The sequence below is a fragment of the Rana temporaria genome, chromosome 3 (genome assembly GCF_905171775.1).
Source record: "Rana temporaria chromosome 3, aRanTem1.1, whole genome shotgun sequence".
NCBI classification, from domain to species: domain Eukaryota; kingdom Metazoa; phylum Chordata; class Amphibia; order Anura; family Ranidae; genus Rana; species Rana temporaria.
The window spans coordinates 359,442,672-359,458,656 of record NC_053491.1 but is presented as its reverse complement, the minus strand read 5'-3'; the positions used below and the strand labels follow the sequence as shown (position 1 = coordinate 359,458,656).

Sequence of the window (15,985 nt, the reverse complement as noted above, 5' to 3'; positions counted from 1 at the left end):
GTGCCCTGTTTACATGTATAAATATTAATACATAGACTCATGTTGTTATTTAAAAAATCTATTTGGTTAATTGCATCATGTTGAAAATAATGAAAAGGCTATAAATTCCATATAGAGATGTGTTGGCTTCTCACCTGTGGGTCCTTAAGCCGAGAAATATCCGGGTATAAATAGAACATTATCCCATCGTACGCTCCAGGGAGGGTGACCCCTCGAACCAGCAGGATAATCAGCATAAGATAGGGAAAGGTGGAAGTGAAATATACAACCTGTCCGCAGACATTAAAAGCAGATGGTCAATATATAGTGATGATGTTCTATTATCAAAGATCTCTTTCCAAAGAATAATGAAATGTCATCTTATTATATTAACCACATTGTATGTCATACTTCCAACAACTATAATTCTACACTAACACCATTCTTTTGGGATATACAGTAAATATTTTGTAATCAATTCTGTACTGTAGTTGATACACAGAATGTTACCAGAAGTATGTGGACACCTGACTGTCACACCTATATATGAGCTTATTGGACAGTCCATTCCAAAACCACAGGCATTAACCACTTCAATACTGGACACTTTTACCCCCTTCCTGCCTAGGCCAATTTTCAGATTTCAGCTTTCAGCACTGTCACACATTTCAATGACAATTGCATGGTCATGCAACACTGTTTTTTATCAGTGTGCTCACACAACTGTAGTTTTCTTTTGGTGGTATTTAATCTCAACTGAGTTTTTTTTTTTCTCTCTAAACAAACTAAAAAGACTAAGGGCTAGATTCACAACGGAGTTACGACAGCGTATCTCCGGATACGCCGTCGTAAAATCTGAGTTGCGGGGTCGTATCTATGCGACTGATTCATAGAATCAGTTACCCATAGATTTCCCTAAGATCCGACCGGCGTAAGTCTCTTACGCCGTCGTATCTTAGGCTGCATATTTACGCTGGCCGCTAGGTGGCGCTTCCGTATATTTCCGCAAGGAATATGCAAATTAGGTAGTTACGCCGATTCAGAAATGCACGTCCGCCCGGCGCATTTTTTTACGTTGTTTACGTTAGGCTTTTTCCGGCGTAAAGTTACCCCTGCTATATGAGGCGTATCCTATGTTAAGTATGGACGTCGTTCCCGCCTCGAATTTTGAAAATTTTACGTCGTTTGCTTAAGTCGTTCGCGAATAGGGCTGGACGTAATTTACGTTCACATCGAAAGCAATGACGATTTGCGGCTTAATTTCGAGCATGCGCACTTTGTATAAAACGTCAAATACGTGGGGTCACAGTGAATTTAAATAAAACACGCCCACATCATCCACATTTGAATTAGGTGGGCCGTAACTATGGGCGCAAGTTCTTTCTGAATACGGAACTTGCGCCCTAATTTACGGCGGCGTAACGTATCTGAGATACATTACGCCCCGCCTAAAGATACTCCAATGTATCTGAATCCGGCCCTAAAAATTGGTTAGAGTGGCAGGCTCTGGTTCGTGAGGCGGTGGTGGACCCGGCTGGGCCAGAGGTAAGGAGACTAGTGTTGTATTTTGTGGCCAGGAACATGGAGGCCGGGGTGTCTCAGTCCGTATTGGATAAGAAGTTGGCGGGTTTGGCTTTTTTGTTGAAGTGGCAAGGGTGTACGGACTTTACAAAGGAATTTTGTGTGCGGCAGGCACTCAAAGGTTATAGGAAGCAGGGGCGGCAGGTGGACGCCTGTCGCCCGGTGTCATTTGAAATACTGAGGGGTATTATGGGGGAATTGGGGACGTTGTGTACGTCCCGGTACGAGGTGTTGTTGTTTCGGGCAGCTTTTGCGATGGCGTTCTTTGGAGCTTTTCGAGTGGGGGAGTTGGTTAGCCCCTCGAAGACAGTTCAGGGTGGCATGTTGGCCACGGATGTGTTGTGGGCGCAGGAGGGGGTCAGGTTGTTGTTACGGAGGTCGAAAACAGATCAGAAGTGGAAGGGCAAGGTGGTGCAGGTGTTCCCTATTGGGGGGTCGGATCTGTGCCCAATTAAGTTGGTGCAGGAATTTTTGGACGTGCGTCCGACGTTGGTTGGTTCATTTCTGCTGCATGAGAATGGGACACCTTTGTCCCGGTATCAATTTGTGTCTGTGTTTAGAAGGTGTCTGGGGGCATTGGGCCTCGTGGCAAAGGAGTTTTCAGCACATTCTTTTAGGATTGGGGCTGCGACGGAGGCGGCACGTAGTGGCCTGGATGATGAGATGGTGAAGAGAATTGGCAGGTGGGAGTCGAGGAAGTTTCGGCTGTACGTGAGACCACATTTAATGGTGAACTTAGGGGTAAATGGTAGTACAGGTCACGAGGGGTGACCTGGAAGGGTTTAGGGGGTCACCTCCTATGTGTGGGGGGCCGGGTTTTTTTGGTTAAGGGAACATGTTGGTTTCGGGGATGGGAGCGTCTCCTGATGGGCCTGTTGGTGATGTATTTCTTGCTTAATGTCTTTCAGGTGCGGGACAGGGTCTGGTCTGGATAATGGGCCACTCCTTCGTTCATTGGGGGGCTAGGAGAGCGGACATGCGACCGGACGGTCGTCAGCTGGGGGTCCCAAGACAAGAGGCGTGTATACGGTGGTTGGGTTTTCCTGGGATGTTGTGGAGCAGGGTGGTTCCGGAAGTGCACAAGTCTGCACGGTTAAATCGTCCACCTTATGTTTTGTTGATACACGCGGGGGGTAATGACCTGGGGGTTTGTACCATGTTGGATGTCGCAAGGGACATCAAATTAGATTTTTTAAGGATCCGCATGTCCTACCCGGACACGGTAGTGGTGTGGTCGGACATTGTGGCCAGGTCATCATGTGGGTGTTGGGCCTGCAAGATGGCGTACAACGAGCGTTGAGGGTGTGGCGGTGCGCCCAAAGGTAAGGAGTTACCTTTGGGTGCTGGTGGATGCCATTACCCAGAGGTGGTATGGGTTCTGAAGGGGCTGTTAGTCCAGTTTACCAAGTGGTAGCTGGGAGGTTGGTTAATGGGGGCACTGCGGTCAGTGGTCGTCTCTGAGCCAGCTTGTCGGCTTGAGGCCTATGCCCAGAGGTTAGGTACCGCAGTTCTCAAAATGTTAGAATGGTTACAAGTTGTGTTAATGGTGCCTGCAAAGTCCAGCACTAGTAGGGTTAAAGAAATATGTTGTTTATATCAGGTATACATATATTTATGTGTTAAAAATGTTAATTAATATTTAAAAGGTTATTTAAAAATAAAAGGAGGCTGCTACGGCCAGTTTTTTACTCCAACATTACAGTGGTGGTCTCAGTTATTTTAGAAAAGGTAGAGGTTGAGTAAAAATGTGGAGTCTTAGCAGATAAGGGTTATATTTATGTTATACCATAGTCAAGAAGAAAGCACACTGGCACAGCTGGGTGGATGGAAAGTGATCACAAAATGGTAAAATATGAATAAATCTTTATGCTTCCCACATTGCTTTTATTCATATTTTACCATTTTGTGATCACTTTTATTGGCTATATTTTACACTGATTTGTAAGATATTTTGAGAAATAAACCTTATTGGTTAATCTAGACCATATGGAGCCCCCTGTTATATTTCATGCTATGCTGGGGCACTAGTGATTCATCTTGCCCCACCATCACCCCTTCCATCAACCCAACTGTTGGTTTTCTGCTTGCTGTGGTTCTGCGCTTTGCGTGCGTGCGGGGGGGGCTCCATGTTCATTTTGCTTGGGGCCCCCTAATTCCTTCAAACGGCACTGGTCTCACCTTCCCAGTGGATTTGACCCCCTTCCAGATACAGAAATAGCATATGATCCAGGCAAGGAGGAGACACAGCGCCAGCTCCCAGCGGATAGATCCGAGATCGTGAATACCCTCTGAGATCCCCAGAGTTCGTCTCCTAAAAATGACACAAGATAAATGTTGTACATCATCAACACGAGTTTGGTTCCCACTATGATGTCGCAATGGATAATAAAAAGGTGAAAACAATTATTTTATTAAAAAAAAAAAAACGTTGCAGTCATTTATGATACACAGTGCTTTAGCTAACAAAATGGCATTCAGTTAGGGTTTATATTTACCTAAAGAATATCTAAAGCGAATGCTTATTTTCAATTTAAATAGAATAGGGAAATGCTAGAATCCCTGTGAGTTTTTTTCCCCATCTGTGTCTCATTGGGAAGATATCACTTTACTTTCTGTCCTGTAGACATAGCAGGAAATGGGAGGAAATCAATCAAGTGTTGGTGAAATGCCCTTTTAGAGCTTATTAACACCACACTGTACGTGTTAGACCCCCTTCACACCGGGGCGGTTTTTAGGCACTTTAGAGCTAGAAATAGCCTTTGAAAACCGCTTCCCATTCATTCCAGTGTATCTTTTCACACTGGGGCGGGACATTACGAAAAGTCCTGCAAGTAGCATCTTTAGGGCGGGTTGGGAGCGCTGCATTTAATGCTTCAAAAATTTAGCACTCTCAAAAAAGCGCAACAAAACTGGAGTTTTTACCTTTTTATGGGTAAAAAGCACCCCGCTAGCGTCCAAAAAGTGGCGCACCGCTAAAACGAGCAGCACTTTAGCGCTAACGGCCAGTGCTTTCAGTGTGAAAGTAGCCTTGATGTGCAATAACAAGTTTGCATATGGAAGGGCTTCCCTGAGTGCATAGGAGAAAGGGCACACGACAGGGTGGGCTGGAAGGCAGGAGAATGGTAAGGAATGGGTGGGGAATGGTTTGAAAATATGGTGTAGGGAGCAGGGAGGAAGTGGTCATAGTTTAGATAAACCTCAAGGAGGAACAGACAGTGTGGTGAGCAATTTGGTCCACCCCCCCTCTTGGTATATATATGGCTATGGCTATGGCTGCACCGATACCGATATTAGTATTGGTATCGATGCTGACACCAAGCATTTGCATGAGAAATTGTACCCATGCAAATGCTCTGATGTTTTGCCTGATACATGGGCAGTCAGGGCTGATTGGTGCGGAGGTGGCGGGAGAGTTACAAGCACTGATCTCCTCGTATAGCTTTCAATAAAGCAGCTGACAGCCGCTTCTCTCCCACCACGGCTTTCAGCTGCTTTATTGAAATCTATACAGGGAGAAGGTGCTTGTAACTACCCCCACCGCCATACTGATCACCCCTGACTGTCCCCCTGTGTCCTTCACCATGTCCTCCTCTGTGTGTTTCTCAGTTCCCTCTGTCTGTGCTCCTCTGGGCCCTCTCTTTGTGCTCCTCCGGTCCTCCTCCAGTCCATGCTCTCCGTGCTCCTCCAGTCCCCCTCCATGTCCTTCGTGCTCCTCCAGTGCCCCTCTGTGTCCTCTGTGCTCCTTCAGTCCCCCTCTGTGTCTTCCGTGCTCCTCCAGTCCCCCTCTGTGTCCTTCATGCTCCTCCAGTCCCCCTCTGTGTCCTCCGTGCTCCTCCGGTCCCCCTCCATTTTCTCTGTGCTCCTCCAGTCCCCCCTGTCCCTGATCTATCAGGATAGAGAGCGGAGAAAGAAGCACGTAAATCTGTCATTTACCGGCTCCTTCCTTTTCTGAATGGACAGACTCTGTCCATTCATAACTGAGCAGAGTAAACTGTGTTTACAATGTCTCAGTTTATGAATTAACAGGAGCCGCTGTCTCCTGTCCATTAATTTCAGTGCAGCTGAGGCTGCAGAGAAAGGGAATAGGAAATCTGTGTCTTCAATCTCTTTCTCTTTCTCAAAGGGGAGATGTAAGGGTTATTTAAAATGTAAAATTAAAAAAAAAAACACTGACCCCCCCAAAAAAGGAAAGCATTGGAAAATATATATATATATATATATATATATATATATATATATAAATTGTAAAAACAATTAAATGAAAAACTACTGACACAGGCCAATGTCACATGACATTAAAAAAAAGTATCAGTTAACAGTATCGGCAAGTACTTGAAAAAAAGTATCGGTACTTGTAATCGGTCTTAAAAAAGTGGTGTTGGTGCAACCCTAGCTATGGCTATGGCTATTATTGAAAGTGCATAGGTTTGGGAAACTGAGGTTAGCAAAGAGAAGAACAGACTTGTGGGGGATATTGTACTTTTGTCACAGCATTGGTGGATACTTAATGGTGCCAAAAAAGTAAGATCGTTGGTAATGTTTGGACAAGTGGTTTAACCCTAATGATTAGAAATATGTATTGTTATGTGGTGTTAATGAAGGAAGTACTTTCTAAGGTTTATACCAGGTAAATAATGGTGTAAAAATTACTTATATCTACCCTCTGAGCTGGTTGTAGATGGCTAGTGGCCAGTACAGGTTTACAACGGAACAGAATATTCCAGGTGAATTATGGTGTAAAAAGAATTGGTGTGTCCCACCAAGCTGGTTATGAAGAATTGGTGTCTTAATCATGTTATTGTTTTTATCTTGTTATTTAATAAAAGCTGTGGCCATATTACTCCAATGAAAATAATTTGTGTCATATTCTATTATTTATTAGGTTTAATGGGCCAGATTCACGTAGAGCTGGGCGGCGGCGGTGCCTGATTCACCAAGCACTTGTGATGAAAACTACACCGGCGGCCTCCGGTGCAAGGCGGGCCAATTTAAATGGGCGTGTGCCATTTAAATTAAGCGCGCTCCCGTGCCGGACCTACTGCGCATGCTCCGTTTCTTAACTCCCGCTGTGCTTTGCGCGCCGTGACGTCATTTTTTTGAACGGCGACGCGCGTAGCGTAATTCCGTATTCCCGGACGGCTTACGCAAACAACGTTTTTTTTTTTTATTTCGACGCGGGAACGACGGCCATACTTTACACAGCAATACGATTGCTGTGTAAAGTTAAGGCACCAAAAAAAACGACTAACTTTGCGACGGGAAACTAGACTAGCGGCGACGTAGCGAACGCGAAAAACCATCGGGGATCGCCGTAACTCCTAATTTGCATACCCGACGCTGGTTAACGGCGCAAACTCCCCCCAGCGGCGGCCGCGGTATTGCATCTTAAGATCCGACAGTGTAAAACAATTACACCTGTCGGATCTTATGGCTATCTATGCGTAACTGATTCTATGAATCAGTCGCATAGATAGAAACAGAGATACGACGGCGTATCAGGAGATACGCTGTCGTATCTCATTTGTGAATCTGGCCCAATGTGTTTAGTTTTAATGTTTAATATCACTCCGCCCCCTCAGCCCTACCTGGGTCATGTTGCAGTGCTATTTTCCCCCTTTCTTAAAAATGCATGTAATTGTGATGCATTACAATATGATGGCATGCTTCCAAATGCAACATGTTCTATTGGTGTGAACTAAAGCCATAGCACATAAGGCAAAATGCTTAGTTTTTGTGTTGGGACTGTGTTGGCCAATGCTGCCCAAGACATCCATACACTGCTGGTGTGAACAAGCACTTAGACAACTGTAACCGAAGCTGGTGCCCCCAAAAGAAGATTTCTCCTCGATTTCTGTTTTTGTGACAACTCAAACTTTTACAGTACTTTCAATAAAGAGGGTTAATCCCACTAATGGTAAGTATGATGTAAAAGGTTCTTGTAGATCTGCAGCTATAAATTGCTCCTCTTATTAGTACACACAATATAGGACACTTCTCATTCACTTACTCCCAGAATTCCACCTCTGGGCTTGTCTGATTGCTGCTCTGGGTCCAGTTTTCTGTCTTGTTAACAAACTCCACACAATTTTCTGCAGAAGTAATATGATATTGGGAAGGTTATCCAAACATAATGTGAAGTATGCAATATATATTGCAGTCAGGAAGTAACAAGACTGAAATATCAATTCAACTTAAAGTGTATCTAAACCCAAGAACAAAAAATGCAATATGTTGCAGCTTAGATGTAGTGGGTACATTTAATTTATTTTGACCTGGTGATCCTGCCAGTAACACACTTCCTGTCCTATGGTGACAAGGCCCACTCATTGTACTTTATCTATGAGGGAGTAGAGTTGTCATCCTAGGACAGGATTACAAAAATAACACCCATCCCCAAACCCCATATCCCCCCTCCCATCTCCATAACATAGATGGTGTTTTGTAGTGCACATAAAGAACTGGAAACATTATAAATTATATGAGTGCAGCACAGGTTGAGAACAGTACAGTTATCATTAGCTCAAGGGATTTATAGCAGGATCAACAGTTATTTATTTGCCCTTATCAAACATATGTAACAAAAGCCCACAGTGGCTAATAAACACTTAAATTTTTTAAGTGCAACGACCGGAGTGCGGATCATCTTTTCTTCATTGGCCTACTGTGTTAGTCAGCTGGGTTGCCCAGGTCAGCGGGAAGGGGTTAATGTATTTGTTGCCTTCCATGATCATGTTTGTTGGCTTTTTTGGGGGTTTGGTCCCTGTTCCCGTTGGGGTGGGGGGGCTAGAGATCGGGCAAGAGAATCTAAACTTTGCAAGAGCTTGCTGGAATCTACGAGCTCTGACTCATTGGGATCCCCGTAACTATAGACATCTCTATATGAGATCTTCCAATCATGGACTACACCCAATAGGACTTTTCCTGTGCAGGTATACTGGGGCTGCCGCAACTAGAGTTAGACAAGGCCATTCATTTTTATGTTATGCTGGATTTTTCCAAATGGTTCGAACAAAGCAAAATTTGAATTTTAGAGTGGCCTAGTCAAATGCAAAAACATACATCAGTTGCACTGGTGTAGTGTCATGGGATGAAATATTTTATGGAAGAACTCTGTACATTAGTGCTGCACACAAGTGGCTCATCTCTGAGTTCTGGACTACCTTAAGGCCTGTACACACAGGCCGAATGCTGTGCGAAATCAGCCAGCTCAATAAAAACCGGCTCATATTCAGCCTAAGTGTATGGCAGCTGGTCGGACAGAAGCCGACCGTTTGGCTGACTTCTGTCAGATGATCATGCTGGAAAACCAGCAGCCGACCAGCTCCCGATCAGTGTTCTCAGCCAATGGCTAAGAGCGCTAATCAGAGTGTTCTGGTGGGGGGACCTTGCCCATCTTAGAACACAACAGCTCAGTGGGGGAGATTGCTGTGCTAACGTCGGATAGTTAGTACAGCGGCTCCAACTGAAGCTGACAGTTTTTTTCATTCAACCCACTAGGCTGAATAGAAAAAAACTCATAGGGCCATATTCTCAGTGGAGATACGACGGCGTATCTCCAGATATACGCCGTTGTATCTCTAAGTTGCGCCGTCGTATCTATGCGCCTGATTCATAGAATCAGTTACGCATAGATTTCCCTTAGATCCGACAGGCGTAAGTCTCTTACGCTGTCGGATCGTAACTGCATATTTACGCTGGCCGATAGGGGCGTGTACCTGGATTTACGCATCGAAATATGTAAATCAGCTAGATACGCGAATTCACGAACGTACGCCCGGCCGACGCAGTACAGTTACGCCGTTTACGTTAGGCTTTTCCCGGCGTTACCCCTGCTATATGGTGGCGTAAGTGCGGCGTACCAATGTTAAGTATGGCCGTCGTTCCCGCGTCGAAATTTTAAAAATTTACTTCGTTTGCGTAAGTCGTCCGTGAATGGGGCTGGACGTCATTTACGTTCACGTCGAAACTAATGACGTCCTTGCGGCGTATTAGGAGCAATGCACACTGGGAAATTCCACGGACGGCGCATGCGCCGTTCGGGAAAAACGTCATTCACGTCGGGTCACAGAACATTAACATAAAACACGCCCCCCTGTCCCACATTTGAATTAGGCGGGCTTACGCCGGCCGATTTACGCTACGCCGCCGCAACTTACAGAGTAAGTGCTTTGAGAATACAGGGGCATATCCTCAAAAGAGATACGACGGAGTAACTGCTGTTACTCCGTCGTATCCCTTGTCCTAACTGTGGAACTGATCCACAGAATCAGTTTCCCATAGTTAGGACGAAGATCCGACATGTGTAATTGAATTACACTGCCGGATCTTAGGATGCAGTACCGCATCCGCCGCTGGCGGCATTTCGCGTCGAAATGCCGCTTCGGGTATGCAAATTAGGACTTACGGCGATCCACGAAGCTATTACGCTTCGTTTTGTCGCCGTAAGTTTTAGTTTGCAAGTGCAAAATTAGGGCTGCTTTTACAAAGTGTAAACTGTTTACACCATGTAAAAGCAGACCCTTCTTCCTCGCGCCGCGCTTTTTTTTCGATTTTGAATTTTTTTTTTGCCGCCGTATCTTTTTTTTTTCCCGACGCAACTTTATTGACCCGTCGCGATCAACAAAGCCTGACGTAACGTAATTTCGCGCTATGCCCATCGGGAAAATGACGTCACGAGCATGCGCAGTATGGCCGGCGCGGGAGCGCGCCTCATTTAAATGGGATTCGCCCCCTGATGATGAGCAACGCCTTGCGCCGGCCCGATTTAAGTTACTCCACTCAAAATTTCTAGGTAAGTGCTTTGTGGATCGGGCACTTAGGTAGAAATTTTGCGGCGGTGTAACTTAAATCGGAATATTTAAGTTAAGCCCGTTTTTTGAGGATATGCCCCACAGCACTTGCCCGTCTAAGTTGCGGAGGCGTAACTTAAATCGGATATGTTACGCCGCCGCAAAGTTACGCGAATCTTCGTGAATCTACCCCATAGTGTGTACCAGGCTTCCGTGTTTAATTTTTCAAATGTTCACAGCCTCTGCCTGGTCCTGGGCATCGGTAAGCACGCCTTTGGTCGAGGTGTCACCCCACGTGCATGGGTGCAGTACACCCCACCTACAGGTATAGTTAATAGGCCAAATAGAAACCAAATAGTAAGAGTTTATTATTAGGGTTTACATACTCTTTATATACTGTTTTGTTGTGAGTCTTGGTTCACAGTTTTGAGAAATTTGTAGTTCATTAATAATCTTAAATTACATACTAAATCATTATAAATGAAAAAATATCTATAGCAAGCAATGATCTGCCAACAGTATCTAGACCACAACACCAACACCAAAAAAGTTACATTGGTTAGCCGCAAAACCAATGAAAACCTTAAAAGGTGCCCTCAGAAACAAGTAATTCTGCCCTTTTACCTGTGTTCCATGTGTTATTGCAGGATGCCCAGGGTAATTTGGCTGTGAAGGAGTTAAATAGGTAGAAGAATGCCCAGGCCAAGATCACAATGTAGTAAATATTAGATAGAAAAGACATAACCATTGTCCCATATCCGATACCTGTGGAAAAAGTGGAAAGTTTATCTTTATTTTAATAACAGAGGGTGCAGACTATGCAGTCAGTGCCTGACACTTACACCTGTTTTGTATTTTTTCCTTTTTGCATTATGGGAGTTAGTTATTATTTTTTGGGTGGGTTTTTTGGTTCATTCAGAGCTGTAAAATTACTATATGCATTGATGTATCTATTGAGCACACAGAAATCAATATAAACCTGGAAGGCAGAAGGCAAATACAGTGCTGTGAAAAAGTATTTGCCCCCTTCCTGATTTATTTTAAATTCTTTTGCATATTTCTCACACTTAAATGATTCAGATCATCAAAATTATTTTAATATTACACAAAGATAACCCGAGTAAATCCAAGATGTAGTTTTTAAATTATTATTTAATTCATTAAGGCTGCATTCACACCTGAGCGACAAAACGCCCGACGCCGGACGCTTCTGCCGCTAGAGGGGAGAATTCCCATTGCTGTCTATGGAGATGGTTCACATCTCATAGACGCCGAACGCCTGTCGCCTGAAAAAAAGTCCCGGACCCTTTTTTTCAGGCGACATTGGCGTTTGCCCATTGACAGCAATGGGAAGACTTTTAAAGTTTAAAGTTTCACACTCGCGGCAAAATACGCCGCTACCGCCGAACGCGGCTGTCGCTCAGGTGTGAATGGAGTCTAAGAGTTTAAACCTGCCTGACCCTATGTGAAAAATTGATTGCACCCTCCCATTCTGAATCATGAATGAATTGTGATTAACCACAATTAATTGGAAAGCTGAGTTTAATTTAACTTGCCACACCCATGCCTGATTATTGCCAGACCTGTTGTATGAAGAAATCACATAAATAGAAGCTGTCTGACAAAGTGAAGCACGCTAACAGATCACAAATAGCCACACATCATGCCACAATCTAAAAACAAACATGTATCGGTCTACAAAGGGTTTCAAAGCCATTTCTAAGGCTTTGGAACTCCAGTGAAACACATGGAGAGCCATTATACGCAAATGGAGATAACATTAAACAGTGGTGACCTACAGGAGTGGCTGACCTACAAAAATTACTCCAAGAGCATGACCATGACTCATCCAGGAGGTCATAAAATAAATCAGAACAACATCTAAAGAACTACAGGCCTCACTTGCCTCATGTAAGATCAGCGTTCATGATTCAACAATAAGAAAGAGACTGGGCAAAAATGCCATCCATGGGAGAGTTCCAAGGCCAAAGTCACTGCTGACCACAAAGAACACAAACGCTCATCTCACATTTACCAAACAAATCTTGATTATCCCCAAGACTTTTAGGCAAATATTCTGAGGACTGATGAGACAAACATTTAACTTTTTCGAAGGTGCACGTCCCGTTACGTCTGGCATAAAACTAATACAGCATTTCATAACAAGAACATCATACCAACAGTCAGACATGGTGGTGGTAGTGTGATGGTCTGGGGCTGCTTTGCGATTCAGGAGCTGGACGACTTACTATAATTGATGGAACCATGAATTCTGAGCGCTACCAGAAAATCCTAAAGGAGAATGTCTGGCCATCAGTTTGTGACCTCAAGCTCAAGTGCACTTGGGTTATGCAGAAGGACATTGATCTGAAACACAACAGCAAGTCCACCTCCAAATGGTTCTAACAAAGAACAATTTAGGTTTTGGAGTGGCCTAGTCAAAGCCTGGACTTAAATCCAATTGAGATGCTGTATATCATCATGACCTTACACAGGCTGGAAAACCTTCCAATGTGGCTGAAATAAAACAATTCTGCAAAGAAGAGTAGGCCAAAATTGCTCCACAGCAATGTTACATTGGGATTTAATGTGACAGACCAAAACAAAGTGGCGCATAATTGTGAAGTGGAAGGAAAATGATAAATGGTTTCTGAAAAGTGTGGCATGCATTTGTATTCATCCCCCTTTACTCTCATATCCCTAACTAAAATCTAGTGGAACCAATTTCCTTCAGAAGTCACCTAAATAGTAAATGGAGTCCACCTGTGTGTAATTCAATCCCAGTCACCTAAATAGTAAATATAGTCCACCTGTGTGTAATTCAATCCCAGTATAAATACACCTGTTCTGTGAATACCTCAGAGGTTTGTTACAGACCCTTAGTGAACAAACAGCATCATGAAGGCCAAGAAACGCACTAGACAGGTCAGGGATAAAGTTGTGGATATCCCAAGCTTTGAACATCTCACAGAGCACTGTTCAATCCATCATCGGAAAAACTGAGAAGCAGCCAAGAGGTCCATGGTGACACTGCAGAGATCCACAGCTGAGGTTGGAGTGTTCAGGTTGATGTGCAATGTTAGTTTTCTCCCGCACGTAGCGTTTTGCTTTTAGGCCAAAAAGTTTAATTTTGGTCTCATCTGACCAGAGCACCTTCTTCCACATGTGGGAGGTGGATTGAACAGTGCCCTGTGAGATGTTCAAAGCTTGGGATTTTTTTTATAACCTAACCCTGCTTTAAACTTCTCCACAACTTTATCCTTGACCTGTCTGGTGTGTTTCTTGGCCTTCCTGATGTTGTTTGTTCATTAAGGTTCTCTAACAAACCTCTGAGGGCTTCACAGAACACGTTTATTTATACTGAGAATAAATTACGCACATTTGGACTCTACTAATTAGGTGACTTCTGAAGGCAATTGGTTCCACTAGATTTTAGTTAGGGGTATCAGTACAAATGCACGCCACACTTTTCACAGATTTATTTGTAAAGAAAAAATCAAAACCATTTATCATTTTCCTTCTATTTCACAATTATGTGCTACTTTGTGTTGGTCTATTACATAAAATCCCAATAAAAATTACTACTGGAACATCAGCTGGTAGATACATGGAGGGTTAGGCACCCAGGAAATAGAGATTACACTTTCTACTCCCCAGCCTATGGGTCATTCTCTAGGATTGATTACATCTTTACAGAACATCAACTATTACCGTCTCTTAAAAGTGGGGAGATTAAAGCAATCACTTTATCTGACCATGCCCCTGTAGTGATTAAGTTAGAAATATTAAATACTAGGTTGGGAAGGTACTGGAGATTAAACAACTCGCTTATTAAAGACCCGGTGATAATTAACCCCCTTGACGGTATCCCCGAGCATGACTCGGGGTTGGTTTTCAATGATAAGATCGGTATCGCCGAATCACGCTCGGGGTGGACATGCAGAGTGTGCAGCGGCGCGGCTTACCTTCTCGCTGGATCCACAGGCAAGTTACTTACCTTGTCCCTGGATCCAGCGATGCCACCCCGCTGTGTGAGCGAGCGGGACCTCCTCGCTCGATTCACAGTCTCCCCGTGTGCCGCCAATTTCCGTTCCCTGCGACGTTACGACGCACGGGGGCGGAGAACGGCGCCAAATTCAAAAAAGTAAACAAACACTTTACATACAGTATACTGTAATCTTATAGATTACAGTACTGTATGTAAAAAATACACACCCCCCTTGTCCCTAGTGGTCTGCCCAGTGCCCTGCATGTACTTTTATATAATAAAAACTGTTCTTTCTGCCTAAAAACTGTAGATTGTCCAAAAGTGTCCCTTTATGTCAAAAATGGTTTTAGATCAGCTAGAAAACAGCGATAATAAATTATAATCACTTGCAGAAATGTGCGATAGCGATTTGTGGGGAAATTCGTCATAAAACAAATAAAATAATGACAGCGACAATTCTGCAACTGAGCAAATTTCAGTGATTTTGAGTTGATTACATTATTGAATCATTTTTATTATAATTATATTATTATTTGTTATAATTATTTATAATTATTTATTATATTATAATTTATAATTTGGTTTTAAAAAAAAAATCATACCCGGGATGCCTACAAGACTCTTGCTTGGTCAGATTTAAGTGAGTTATTTCTAAAAATTACAGGCCTACAGTTTAAAACGCCAAATTTCCTTGCAAAATAATTGTACCGCTTTTGGTACGTAATTCCAGACAGAATCATACCGCCAGGGAGGTTAAGATCAAACAGGAACTTGAAAACTTCTTTGCAGTAAATGATACACCAGAAATCCCACGCTCAGCCTTGTGGGAAGCGCACAAGGCTGTTATGAGGGGGATACTGATAGGGGCAGGCGCAGGGAAAAAAAGATAAAGGGGAGAAACTTTGTACTCTATATATAGAGATACAGGACTTAGAACAAATGACAAGACCCCAAGGTAATCCGGAGAGACAGGAATTAGTTGCAAAAAGGGCGCAATTTAGCGGACCTTTTAGAATAGGAGAAAAAACATGCCTTTCACATGGTAAATAAGGAGAGGTAACAATGGGGAAATAAATCTGGGATGTGGTTGACTAGAGCAATAAGGGAAAAGAGAAATGGTTCCTTTATCCCTAAAATTAAGAACGACTAGGGAGAGATAGTTCACTTATCCCCAGAAATAGCGGAGGTCTTCTATGAATACTATAGCTCATTATACAATGTGAATCAGAGAGAGGTACGTAGGGAGGGAGAAATTTATGAGTACCTGAGAGACCTTGACTTTCCCATGGTCCCTAAGGAGGAGCTGGAGCAACTTGAAGCTCCAATTACTCCAAAAGAAGTAAGAAGAGTAATAAATAGCATGGCTCTGGGAAAGTCTCCGGACCCTGACGGGTACTCTATTTTATAGTATAAGATATTTCAAAAGTTTCTTATCCCTAAATTATGCGAATTTCTTAACGCCCTGGCTGAAGGAGAGACCCTGCAGGAAGAATCATTATTGGCCTACATAACCCTCATCCTAAAAGAAGGGAAGAATCCAACAGTCCCAGCGAGTTATCGCCCAATACCCCTGTTGAACACAGATATAAAGATTTTTGCCAAAGTAATAGCGGAAAGATTAAAGCCTTTACTACCAAGCTGGGCAAAC

At 43.5% G+C, this 15,985-nt stretch overlaps 1 protein-coding gene across 2 annotated transcripts in view; it reads right to left on the bottom strand.

The window, feature by feature from the left end:
• Positions 1–15,985, bottom strand: part of LOC120932693 (sodium- and chloride-dependent betaine transporter-like) — a 72,298-nt gene that overhangs the window by 23,518 nt on the left and 32,795 nt on the right. Inside the window, exons 4-7 of one of the 2 annotated variants that reach the window (XM_040345256.1) lie at positions 10,974–11,114; positions 7,568–7,649; positions 3,739–3,871; positions 135–269 (exon numbers count right to left, since the gene is read on the bottom strand). In XM_040345256.1, the coding sequence (XP_040201190.1) occupies positions 135–269; positions 3,739–3,871; positions 7,568–7,649; positions 10,974–11,114 (491 nt within the window). The remainder of the gene's footprint in view (positions 1–134; positions 270–3,738; positions 3,872–7,567; positions 7,650–10,973; positions 11,115–15,985) is intronic. The other variant, XM_040345257.1, reaches the window with a different exon arrangement.